Below are 12,469 nucleotides of genomic sequence, written 5' to 3' on the forward strand. Positions count from 1 at the left end.
CAGTCGAACGCTACCCAACCGGCTTCATCTCCAAACAAGTAGACACATGTTGTAATTGCTAAAAATCTGCAGAAAAGTGGCTCACAAGCAGTTTACTGTAAAATAATTAAAGCTTATTTATGTCAAGAGGCCTTGGGAAAAAAAGAGAGCACAGACCAATTTGCATTAGCTCATTACTGTGGGCCCCTGCTTTCCTTTCAATTAACAGACCAGCAGGTGCTCCCTGACTTAGAAGATAAGCCATCAGGCAGAGGATGAGGCTCCGGCTGACCTGCACACGCTGCGGTCCGCCTGCCCATTGGGCTCGTGCCTCGCTGTACCAATCTCTGAGGTGTGAATTTAACGGTTCCTCTCTGTCACGCAGGTCTCGGCCCTGAAAAATAAACTGAAGAAGCAGTCTACAGCTACGGGGGACGGAGTGGCTAGGGCCTTCCTGAGGGCACAGGCTGCTTTGTTTGGATCCTACAGAGATGCACTGAGATACAAACCTGTAAGCGTTTTATTTCATCACTGTTTTAATGTGCTCTTGTGTGGAAACATTTTAATATCCCACCCGAAAAAGTATCGTAAAGGTTTTTGAAAATACAAAATAATATGCTTTAAAATATGATGTTCCACCTCCAGTTTCTTGACTTTATGGTTTTCGTTCTTTTAGTAAATAACCCTGAGTTAATATTTCCCACATTCTCTTGCATAGCACCTTGTTTATTGTTCTAAAATTGGAATTCTTACTCGTAACTAATTAATGAGTTGTGTTACTACGTCTTAGAGTAATGACCCAATCTTGTTAGGATTACTAAGAAATCAACCGGACAGTTGGGTTTATTAGATCAGAGTTTAGAAATGACAAGTATAATGTGAAAGTTTAAAAATATTAGAACTTGAACATTTTGCAACATTTGGAAATTTATTGTCTTCCTAATTCATAACACTTTTCTAAGTGGGCTTATCTATTTAGCATACCCTAGCTCACTTTGCCATTTCTTTCTTGTTTTAATAACCCCCAAATTATTATTATGTAGAATTGTAACCCAAGTTGTTAGATGGTCCAAAAAGGTATAAATTAAAATATGTCTTTTTCTCTCGGAATTATTGGTTAAGCGTGTTAGTCTGATTTTACAAAAATGATTACACTGCCCTTTCATGACCAGGTGAATAAATGGATTAAAAGCATTGAGTTAGTAATAAGTAATAAGACCTGTTATCTAGTGGATACTTCACCATTGTTAAGGCTGTGTAACCTCGACCCATTTCTTTAGTCTCACTCGACTTCCATCTTATTTGTAAAGTGAGAATTCTTATACCTTCTCTGTCTACCTTTCAGGGTTGGTGTGTAAATCCTGTCATAAACCATGAAGCACTAAACAAATGTGAACGGGTTATATGCTTTCCGAGCTGACTTCTAAATTAGTAGTTCCCACCCAGTGGCTCTTGCACCTCTGAGGAGTTACTGAGTTAGGCACATCAGCTACTGTCTCTGGAAAAGTGCATGTGGTCTGATCTGCATGCTGATCTTTTTGAAATACGTGTGTATATTTTAAAACATTATATAGAACTCATAGTACCGTACAGAGTATACGTATCTCACGTGGGGGAGTCTTCAAAAATTATTGACAGTGATAGGGTCTCATTCTTTACAAGACTGGAAACCAGTCATCCACACTACAGTAGAGCATAGTCGTTAAAATTAGTAAACATCAATTGAAACAAAAATGGGTTTGAAAGACAAAATTAGTTTGCTGCATTTAAATACTTAATCTATAAGCTACATTTTTCTTTTCATTTTCCTTTTTAAATTTGTAAAAGACTTCAGATTTGAGGAAAGTAGATTGAAGAGAAAATTTTCTTAAATGATTTAAATTATCCGTGTTGTTAGGTGACGGTTAAAATTATTAAAATATTCCATCTTGAACATTAATTACTTACTATAGTTTTTGTAGCTTGATTTTCTACCTCTTTGAGCTTGATTGAGCAGATAGTAGGGTTACAGGATTTCAATGACTGACTTGTTTTTTAAACATCGTGAAAGCCAGATTCTCAGCATTTGTGGGAAAATAATTTTGTCAGAGAACGTCTTTCCTGTTTATTGATCACAGCTTATAAATTTATTTGTTAACTTACCTACATTTTTCCTTTTTATGTTTGATGTTTTCTCCTTTCCTTTCTACTGCTGGTTCTTTCTGGGAGTTGGGGGATGGTATTTTCATTCTGTATGCCTACACATTTCTTTTGACTCAGTCTTTGAATGAAAGCTCAATTTTTAAAGTATACTGAATGTATTTGGACACTTTTTTCCTATATATTTTCAAAATAAATAGTTTTTAAGGAAAATTATTGTATATAAAATATTTGTTGTTTTAGGTATCATCTTTACAAATAACCATGGACTCTTTTTTTGGACATTTATATAGCAGGCATATATCTTTGATATATTTTCTGATTGATGTAAAAAAAAAAAGAAAAGAGCCAAGTTTAGAAGTTACAATTATTTCATGGTTTTGTCTCTTTTCATCATAAATGTATTTTAGTGGTATCCTCCAGCTACTGGAGTACAATTGGAAAGGAAAATATTACAAAATAGCTTTTAATGGATATGAATTCTTTAATTAGGTATTACTTTTTGAAATTTCATGATTGTTTATACACACACAAAAATTGAACCAGTATTTCCCTTACGTTTGACAAAATTGAACCTGTTGATTGGTCTGTGACGGACCAGAGTCTCAGGGCCCTGCCTTCGCCTGGTGTTCAAGGCCCTCGTGATGGGCAGGTGGTCTGTGTCTTCCTTTATTTTTTCTGAACTTTGACCTCAACTCAGAGAATTCTGCCTGAGGCTCTAAATGTCCCAAGCTTCTCAGGCTTCCAAACCCTTATTTACAATGTTCTTTCTTCCTGGCAGTGCTTTTATCTTTCTAGCTTTTAATGGCCATCTAGTTCTTTCCTGATCCTTGAAGCAGTAGTTTATAGTGACACTTTCTTTCTGTGAATTGATTATATTTACTTTCCTTAACACATTTCTTTTCCCTCTTTTTTTTTTTTTTTTTTTTAAAACATCTACCACTTCTGTGCAAAGTTTGAGGGTCCTTAGAGTTTGGTGTGCTGCCTGACAATTTGCAAGGGTCTTGAAAATCTGCTAGTTTTTTTTTTTTTTTTTTTTTTTTGCGGTACACGGGCCTCTGACTGCTGTGGCCTCTCCGGTTGCGGAGCACAGGCTCCGGATGCGCAGGCTCAGTGGCCATGGCTCACGGGCCCAGCCGCTCCGTAGCATGTGGGATCTTCCCAGACCGAGGCACGAACCCGTGTCCCCTGCATCAGCAGGCGGACTCCCAACCACTGCACCACCAGAGAAGCCCTCTTTTCCCTTTTTAATATATTATTTATTGTAGTTCTTATATTATTATTTTCCCAGACATTAATAGTTTATTAATTGCTATTAAAATAATAACTGTTGAGTGCCCACTGGATGCCAGGCATTGATGGGCCCTTTGAATTAACTCTTTCATTTAACCTTTACAAGCCTCAAAATATTACCCCTTTCATTTTAAAGATAAGAAAAGTGATGCTCATAGAGTTTAAAAACCTCCACTAAGGTTCCCCAGCTGGTGACGAGTGGGGCTGCATCTGGATCTGTCCTTCCCACGGTCCCGGTCCTGCTTCAACGTGGAGTGTTTCGTTCCATTAGGCCTCCTTCCTCATATCATCTACTCCTTGAGATAAATTTTCTGAACTTACATTTCTTCTCAATGAAAATATATGGAAGACACTCCGTATACATTTACGTAAAGACTGAACAAACAATACACAATCTTAAGAATTTTCTCAAAAGGTGCAGATGGTATAGGCGTCTCATAGAGTCCATGTAAGTTTGTGAAGTAATTTGTTACTCATGCCATATATTTCCATGCATGGCTTTGTCCACGAGGGGTGACTGCCGCCACTCAAACTGCTTCTTCCTCTTCCCCCTGCACCCTCTGCAGTGGCACTGGGGAACCAGTTGGTTGTGGATTGTGAGGGAAAGCCCTCAGGATGATCTGAGTATTCATTTTCAAATGCACATGACAAATACTGCCAAAGAGTAACTTATTTTATAAATTAAGCACTTAGAATGTCTAAGTGACAACGCTTAATATGTTCTCACTTTTCTCATAGTGCCTAATTTACACTCTCTGAATGACACACTGGCATGATTGACAAATAAGTGGTACCTGCTCTTAATTACAGAGAAAATTATAAAACTCCTTAAATTTTTGGAAAGTGATTTCAATAAAATAATGGGTGTTTTGTTGGTTTTGGATTTTAGCCAGCATCAAGTTAGCTACTTTTTAAGAATTCAAAAACAGGAGATCAAGCTAATGTGCTAAATAAATGGAAGAAAAGTGCTAAGGGCACAGAGTCTAAAACAGAGCTTGAATCCTCATTCTGTGGCTAACTAGCTGTATGACTTTGGGCAAATAACCTCTTAGTGCTTTAGTTTCCTCATGTGTTTAAAAAAAAAAAAAACAGTAATACTTCTTGGGTTGTTCAGAGGATAAAATGAGTTCATATATGTAAATTACTGGAGCAGTGCCTGGTATATATAGTTAATGCTCTGTACATTAAGCTGTGATCATTAAAAATGACATTTTAGAAGTAGTAAATTTGGTAAGGAAAATTCCCTTAACGTAACTAAAATAAAGTACCCTCTGCTGATCCCCCCAAAAGAAAAACATTGCCGTAAACATGAGAATACTTTTAAATGATTGCACTAAATAACCAATAAAGGGTCATCATTTGTACCTCTGTATCGTTTGTATCACAAGCTATTAAAAAATAAAAGTCAAATTTGTGACCAACAGCTAATGCTAAGGAAATGTTTGCCTGAGTTAAAATATTGCTTAGTATATTCAAAAGCATATACTTTATTACCCTAAGAGCATGGAAATAATGCTGAAGTCTGTTCCTTTGAATATTTAGGATGATATCATTAGTTTCAAACACTCAAGCTTTTCTGGGCTGCCGTGAGCCTTGCTAATGGATAAAAAGGAAATTCTTTTTAAAATAAAGATTAGCTAGTAATCTGGGCTCCTGTTTGACTAGTAGCAAGAGCTGTCCTTCAGACATTTTTTGGATTATGTTCCTTTAAAACATTACCAGCGAGTTATATTTTGTGATTAAGTTCAAGCAATTTAAGTACAGGATTGACATCCATAATTTAGGTGGCCAATCACTAAATCTTTGCCTTAAAGCTTCCATTTAACAAATTTGTAACTGCTAACTTGTTAGAGACTTCAAAATCCGAGTTGGACAGTTTATGTACTCACCCCTCGCAGTGGTGTGGTTCCCAAAGCATGTGAGGTACCCACTCATCTTATTACCCAACCTTGAGTACCTTTTGACCTCAAGATGGTTTCTACAAAAGAAGTATTTGGTATTTGGCTTTCAGATGGAATATGGTTGCACTCTCTTTCCGCTCTTTTTTTTTTTTTTTTTAAACTAGTAGAGAGGGAATTTTGCTTAATTTTTTAGCAAAAATGTAAAAATATTGCCCAACTAGTATGGGGCAGGGAGAACTGGGGACTTGGCTAGTAAGGGTTCCATCTGTATATCACTGGTAATATGTGTCATGAGAATAGAGGATGTTTGTCCTTAAATTGTGGGGAAGAGAAATGTATTTTATCATAGTATGTATAAAATTAATACATAAATCTATTGATCTTTTAAAGTGCTCTTGTTTATCCAAAGTGCTAGAAGCAGCTGTCCCTAAAAACAAAATCAATTTCTTTTCCCATCTTAACTTGCTGAATCACAGGCCAGTGGAACATTGAGAGCTATGTTTTTTTCAAGACAGATCTAATAACTTAGGATACACTCCTGTAATAATATGTACATAAGAGAAGATTTTTATTAATGACTAAAGTTTATGATGTGAACATGCGACTTTTCACGAACGATTCTCAGCAATTAAAGCAGCATTGTTTTCATGGTCACTAAACTGAGAGTAGATATGCCATAATAATAGCATTGGGACACTTGGAAGACAGATGCTACATAGCCTGAAAAATCTTTATTACTGTTTTCTATGAGAACCTAACTATATTTTAATATTCCCACGAGACAACTGGTAGCCAGATCTTTCAGAGAATTTAAAAATGTAAATATACCATCATTATGCAGACATTTTTGCTTAGTTTGTTTATACTCCTTATGAAACAGTGACATTACATATTACGTGCACGTGTGCTAAGGAACTGAATAAGTACTATGTTGATGCTTTGGATTTTACTTCACATTTTTGTACAGTAGCATTCTTCCTGACACCTTCCTTTCTTTTTTTAATCAATATGAACTTTTGCTAAGTCATACACATTCTTAAAGCATAAAGATCTAGTCTATGTTTTAAGTATTTTCTTGCTCTTGCAAAGTTTCCCACCCTGGAGAATAGTCTAGAACTTTAAACACATCTATTCTTAAAAATAAACTAAACTAAAGTGTTATATTAATTCAATAACAATAACTTCTCTGAAGCTGAACATAGTAATAGGGTAGGAAAAACAGCTCCATTTCATCCATATCTTACCTGTGCCTTAATTATCTTATAAAAATAATTCAGATAGTAACTAGTGGGTATTTATTGAAGACACAAGGTACTGTGTTGGGTGCTACAGGGAATCCAAAGATGTACATTTAATACAGTGCAGAAAATGAGTGCTAAAAGAAAGATACAAATGTCTCTGGATATCCGGAGGATGGAGAATTTACTTCTAGAGGTAAATCCCGTGGTCCGTATGGGCCAGATTGATGCCAGTGGAGGGCAGTTCTGAGTAACTTAAATGCCGTCAGGTAGGAGTGACTTGCACTTCCTGGCACCCTGCAGGGGTGGCACCCTTTTTCTTCCCAATCATTAGTCATTATACAGGTGACTGAGAGTGACACTGTTCTGTGGATAATCATGACTCTGCTCTGCTTTTTATGTTTTAAAAGGTAAATCAGTGTGAGCTTTGGTGTTTTTACTATTGTCAGTGGGTCCTCATCGTAGAGTGCTGGTGTGTTGTTGATTCATCCTTAGAATGTGTTTGTTGACTGACATACTTAAATGTGATGGTGAGCAGTGTGCTGGTGGTTCCTTTCTGGAAAGTCTGGTTCTCTTCTCTGTAATAAGAACTTCATTCCTACTCTACGATGCATCTTATTTTTCTTACGTCCTTCCACGCTCCTTTGTTTGACATTCCAGTTGCAGCAATTTTGGTTTTGATTCCTTTCTGTTGCCTCATGACTGCTCCATGAGCAAGAGTCAGTTGCTTTACCGTCATGTCAGAATTTTCCCGTGAAGATTTTTTCTTTTCCACCTTTTAATATTTCTACCTGATTATTCTGTGTCTCCACTGAACTATATATTTATTTACTTACTTTTCTGTCAATGAGCTGTAGAATTTTAAGAAATTAATTAGATTATAGATGAGTATTTCTCAGTTGCATCAATCTTTGTCCCTCAGTAGGGTGATCCGCTTAACTTGAATACCTAGCTCTGTGCAGCTATTTGCTAAATATAGGTTAAACAGCACATGTTCCAAGCTTGACTTTCTAGCTTGTGTTACTGTACCTTCAGGCGGCCTTCACTGTCCTAGAGGCCCTCCCCAGGCTGTACCGGCTGGTGTTACTTTCAGAGGAAAATTGCCCTTAGCTAAATGGGCAGGGCCTTCCAGGCATCTCACCTTCTCCTCCACCCCTCCCACCGAGAGGCCCAGGTTCAGTGACTGACCCACACAGGAAGAAGGAAACTGGCCTTGCCTCAAGGCTGGATGGACTCTGCCACACGATTAGTACTTTTCCGTGGGTTCAGTCTGAAGCTGATCTCCAGATGAAACCAACATTCTTGCCTGTCCTTTTTCCCTGCCGTATCCTGGTCCCCTTAGTACCTATTTCCTGAGAATTCTCCGCCAGCAAATCACTTGAACAAGAATCCCTGTCTCAGGCTTGGCTTAGAGCCCAAGCCGAGACACAAGCCACAATTGATTTTACCAGATTCTTATTAAACCTGGTTTTTGTTCTGTATTCCTAGTCTTTTTTATTTTTTTTGTTTTTTTGTTTTTGCGGTACACGGGCCTCTCACTGCTGCGGCCCCTCCCATTGCAGAGCACAGGCTCTGGACACGCAGGCTCAGCGGCCATGGCTCACGGGCCCAGCCGCTCCGCGGCATGTGGGATCCTCCCGGACCGGGGCACGAACCCGTGTCCCCTGCATCGGCAGGCGGACTCTCAACCACTGCGCCACCAGGGAAGCCCTCTGGATGTCTTTATACTCTTAAAAATTATCAAGGACATCAAAGAACTTTTGTTTATGTCGGGTCTATCTATCACTATTTACCATATTAGAAATGAAAACTGAATATATTTTAAATAGTTATTATTGATAATTTATTTCAAAACAATACAAACCAATAAAAAAGGAAGGAGAAAAAATAATTTTTAAAAATGGAAAGGTAAAAACACAAACCTACTAAGCTTAACATAAAACATGTTTTCATGAAAAATAAGTCTATTTCTAAACAAAAAATTTGGTCAGAAGAATGGCACTGTTTTACATTTTTCCAAATCTCTTTACTACCCAGCTTAAAAGAAGCTGGCTGGATTCTCACGTTTGATTCTGCTTTCATTCTGTTGCAGTATTGCAAATTATGAAGCCTCTGGAAAACTCAGTCGGATCTCGTGAGAAAATGAAAGTGAAGGGGCAAATAACATCTTAGCACTATTATGAAAATAGTTTTAGTGTTGCAGACCCTATGAAAAGGTCAGAGTCCCTGGACCACTGTTTGAGAACCACTGCTGTGTATCAGTTGATAAACAAGTCCTGTTGATTTTGCCATGAAATGTTTAGTAGCGTAATTAACCACATCAACTTCAAACTCTCACAACCTGGGTTAATCTACTTAAACTTTCTAAGCCTCAGCTTCCTCATCTGTAAAATGTAATAATTAACACAGCTTATTGTACTTTTACAGATTACATGACGTGGAATAAATAAAACATTTCATATAGTCTTGGATACCCAGAAATGGGATCATTTGGAGGTTGAGAGCATAGAGTGAATCCTGCCTCTAACAATTACAGTGCTGCGCAGTCTTGAGCAAGTGACTTAAACTTTGTTTTAGTTTAAGCATGTGTAGAATATGATGATAATGAGCTTGAGGTTCATATGAGTTAATATGTGTAAAGTGCCCTACCACAGTGCCTGGCACATAACAAGTATTATGCAGTCATTAGCTGCTGTTATTACTGTTAGTGTAGTCATAGGTGCCCCATAAATGTCAGGTAATAAGAGTCAGTGCTGTTTCTTCCTGTCTGCTGCCTAGTTTGTCTTTTCTTGCCTGATTTATTGTGTACCATTATTTCCTCTTGCTTATGCGCTCTCCATTCCAAAACACGTACACACGCTTCTTTGAGCTGCTTGAGGCCTTCAAGGAGACAGCCAATGTCTTAGAATGTGGCTCAGGCCTTTTCCAGGATGGCTCAACCTACCCTTTCCCTCTGGTACTCTCTGTAACCCATGCCCAGTAGCCACTAGGCCTCAGCCAACCTCTTATTATCCCACTTTGGTGCTTTCTCTAATTCACACCCACCCCAAACACACTACCCACGTTTTGTCCACGTCTGTCCTCTCTCAAGACTGTCTGTGTTTCATAAAGCTTCCATTCGTTTTCAAAACCAGCTCAAATTTCCTCTGTGAAGCCACAGATGCCCCCAGATTAAACCTTCCATACTGCAGGCCTAAACTGGGAATTTAGCACGCAACACTGGGTATGTAGTCACCTTACTTGGAACAAGACAGTTTTTGAGAAACTACTCAGTCCTAATCCTGATTTTTCATCAGGTCATAAATAAACCAGAAGATCCTAAGCAGAGTTCCTTCTTACCACGCCATCCAATTTGACTTGGATTGAAAAGAATCTGTTCCACAGAATACACCCCAAGGATGACAGCAATTGAGACTCTTGTGTATTAATACATAAAACTTTACAGCATTGTTAAACAAGCCTTATTTTTCTTCCCCCTGTGAGAAAATTCTAAGATGTGTCAGGGCTTTGTCTTCTTCATAATCATTGAGATTCTTAGCGAACAAACTGTTGATCAATTAAAGGTTCAGTTGGAAGCTTTTACCGTGATGGTTGTTATCAAGGAGGGGGGCAGGCAGCACGTCTGAGCTTTCTCTGCCCCTTCTCCTGACAGATTGCAGGCAATTGCTACAAGATTAGTGAGGACAGAGTTCTTCCAGGCAGTTCACATTGGCTGATGACTAGTTACGCCCAACTCTTGAGGAAGAGTCGGTAGACTTTGCTCCCACCCCTTCTCCCTGGAGACTTTCACCCCCGCTCTCTGCACCCTCCAATCAGAAGAAATGCTTGCTTGTAACATCAGAAGTCTAAGCTTTTCAGCTGGAGCTAGAACTCTATATTTGAGTTGAAGACTATTCTGCAATGTTAATGACAACTTTTAGACATATTACAGACTGTAATAAAATCTCTCTCACATGTTTGGGGATGAAAAGTCCATCAAATAAAAATTAAGATTATCAATAGTCCTGATTTCTTTGTTATAGCAATGATATAGTTGGAACTGCCGTTAGAGGCAATGATTTTGTTTATTTTTAAAATTTATATTTGCTTTGGAAAAGACAATATGTCATACGGAGCAAGGCTTTAGCTTACTTGCTATTTCATTTATTCACTTATAAAACATTTATTGGGCTCCCAGTGTAACTAGATATATTGCTGATATTAGGGATTCAAAGACAACAGGTCTTTACCTTTAACAGGATTCCTTGTTTGTTGTTTTTCCCCCATTAGATTGTAAGTTCTATGATAGTGGCAAATATGGTGTATTTTTTTTTTTTTTTTTTTGCGTCATGCAGGCCTCTCACTGTTGTGGCCTCTCCCGCTGCGGAGCACAGGCTCCGGACGCGCAGGCTCAGCGGCCATGGCTCACGGGCCCAGCTGCTTCATGGCATGTGGGATCTTCCCGGACCGGGGCACGAACCCGTGTCCCCTGCATCGGCAGGCGGACTCTCAACCACTGTGCCACCAGGGAAGCCCTGTGTGCAATTTTTAATACTCATGATCAATCTAATGATATTAAATCTTTGTTTTTAGGGGATTTAGTCTTACTGTGAGGGAGTGAAAGTGACCATTTTTTAGAGCCCAAGGGATGCTTGATTAGGAAGCTATGGCAGAAGCTTATCGGCTCGAGGAATATTTCTACCAGCCTGACCTCCAGCCATGATGTGTAAGGGTCTCACACCCTCTACACCCTGAGTACCTTGAAGTTCTGTCTTACACTCCTGTGTGACCCCCCCAGGTGCCTCTTCAGATAGACTGGTTTGTGCTGACTTTCTGTTGACGTCCCCGAAATTCTTTGTTTCTATCCAGGGTGAGCCCATCACGTTCTGTGAGGAGAGTTTCGTCAAGCACCGCTCAAGTCTGATGAAACATTTTTTAGAAACCGCAGTTAACCTCCAGCTTTTTAAGCAGGTAAGAGTGGACCTCCACGTTTTGTTCTGTAACAAGTTTACAGAAATGTAACAGGAATTTATAACACTTTTTTGTCACTGTAAAATTATGTCTGAACTTTGCTATTAAAAACTTCCTCACTGAAAGTTGCTTAGCTGATGGTCTCACAGAGGAGAGTATCCAGGCGCAGCAGAAGCAGCAGTAAGACTGGTTATGTAAGGCATCTTAGAAGGGTTTATCGTACTGTGCTAGATGGGTATGGTAAACAACTGAGTTTTTTAATAGGACCATCCCAATGCAATCCAGTTTATAAAAACGATTTATAAATACGTAACTTTTCAAGCTTTGTAAAACTTTACATAATCACAAATTAAAATTTCAGAAAAAATTTATAGTCCTTCTGTGTGTCTTGATTTCTGGCTCAGAAAATAAAACTGTCATTTCAAAAAGCAGCAGCTTGACATCAGATTCCAGAAAGTTTAGATGCAGTGTCTCTTTCATCCCACTGTGTGATCACGGCAAGTTTCTTAATTTAGGCTTGCCGTATTTCTGTTTATGTAATTTAAATTAAGTTCTTAACACTTACTTTTCTTATTCCACATGACAATTTTAAGTGTAAAGTTAGCTATGTGAATTCAACATTTAATGAAGACCTACAGTGTGTCATAAACTGTGCTTGGGGCCAGGGTGCAGACATGAATAAAAACTCAGTGATGGTACTTCCCTGGTGGCGCAGTGGTTGAGAGTCCGCCTGCCGATGCAGGGGACACGGGTTCGTGCCCCAGTCCAGGAAGATCCCACATGCCGTGGAGCGGCTGGGCCCGTGAGCCATGGCCGCTGAGCCTGCATGTCCAGAGCCTGTGCTACGCAACGGGAGAGGCCACAGCAGTGAGCAGCCCGCGTACGGCAAAAACACAAAAAACAAACAAACAAAAAAACTCAGTGATGCCCTTGAGAAGCAGACAAGTTAATAGAAATTCCTTTGTCTGT

The 12,469-nt window shown here is 38.9% G+C and overlaps 1 protein-coding gene across 1 annotated transcript in view; it reads left to right on the forward strand.

Annotated features, from left to right (window-relative positions):
• The window catches only part of DENND1B (DENN domain containing 1B), a 253,347-nt gene that overhangs the window by 163,780 nt on the left and 77,098 nt on the right, over window positions 1–12,469 (forward strand). Inside the window, exons 14-15 of the mRNA XM_082670771.1 lie at window positions 365–490; window positions 11,399–11,500. Coding sequence (XP_082526897.1) covers window positions 365–490; window positions 11,399–11,500 — 228 coding nt within the window. The remainder of the gene's footprint in view (window positions 1–364; window positions 491–11,398; window positions 11,501–12,469) is intronic.

This window comes from Grampus griseus (assembly GCF_964374135.1).
Source record: "Grampus griseus genome assembly, chromosome: 1".
Lineage (NCBI taxonomy): Eukaryota > Metazoa > Chordata > Mammalia > Artiodactyla > Delphinidae > Grampus > Grampus griseus.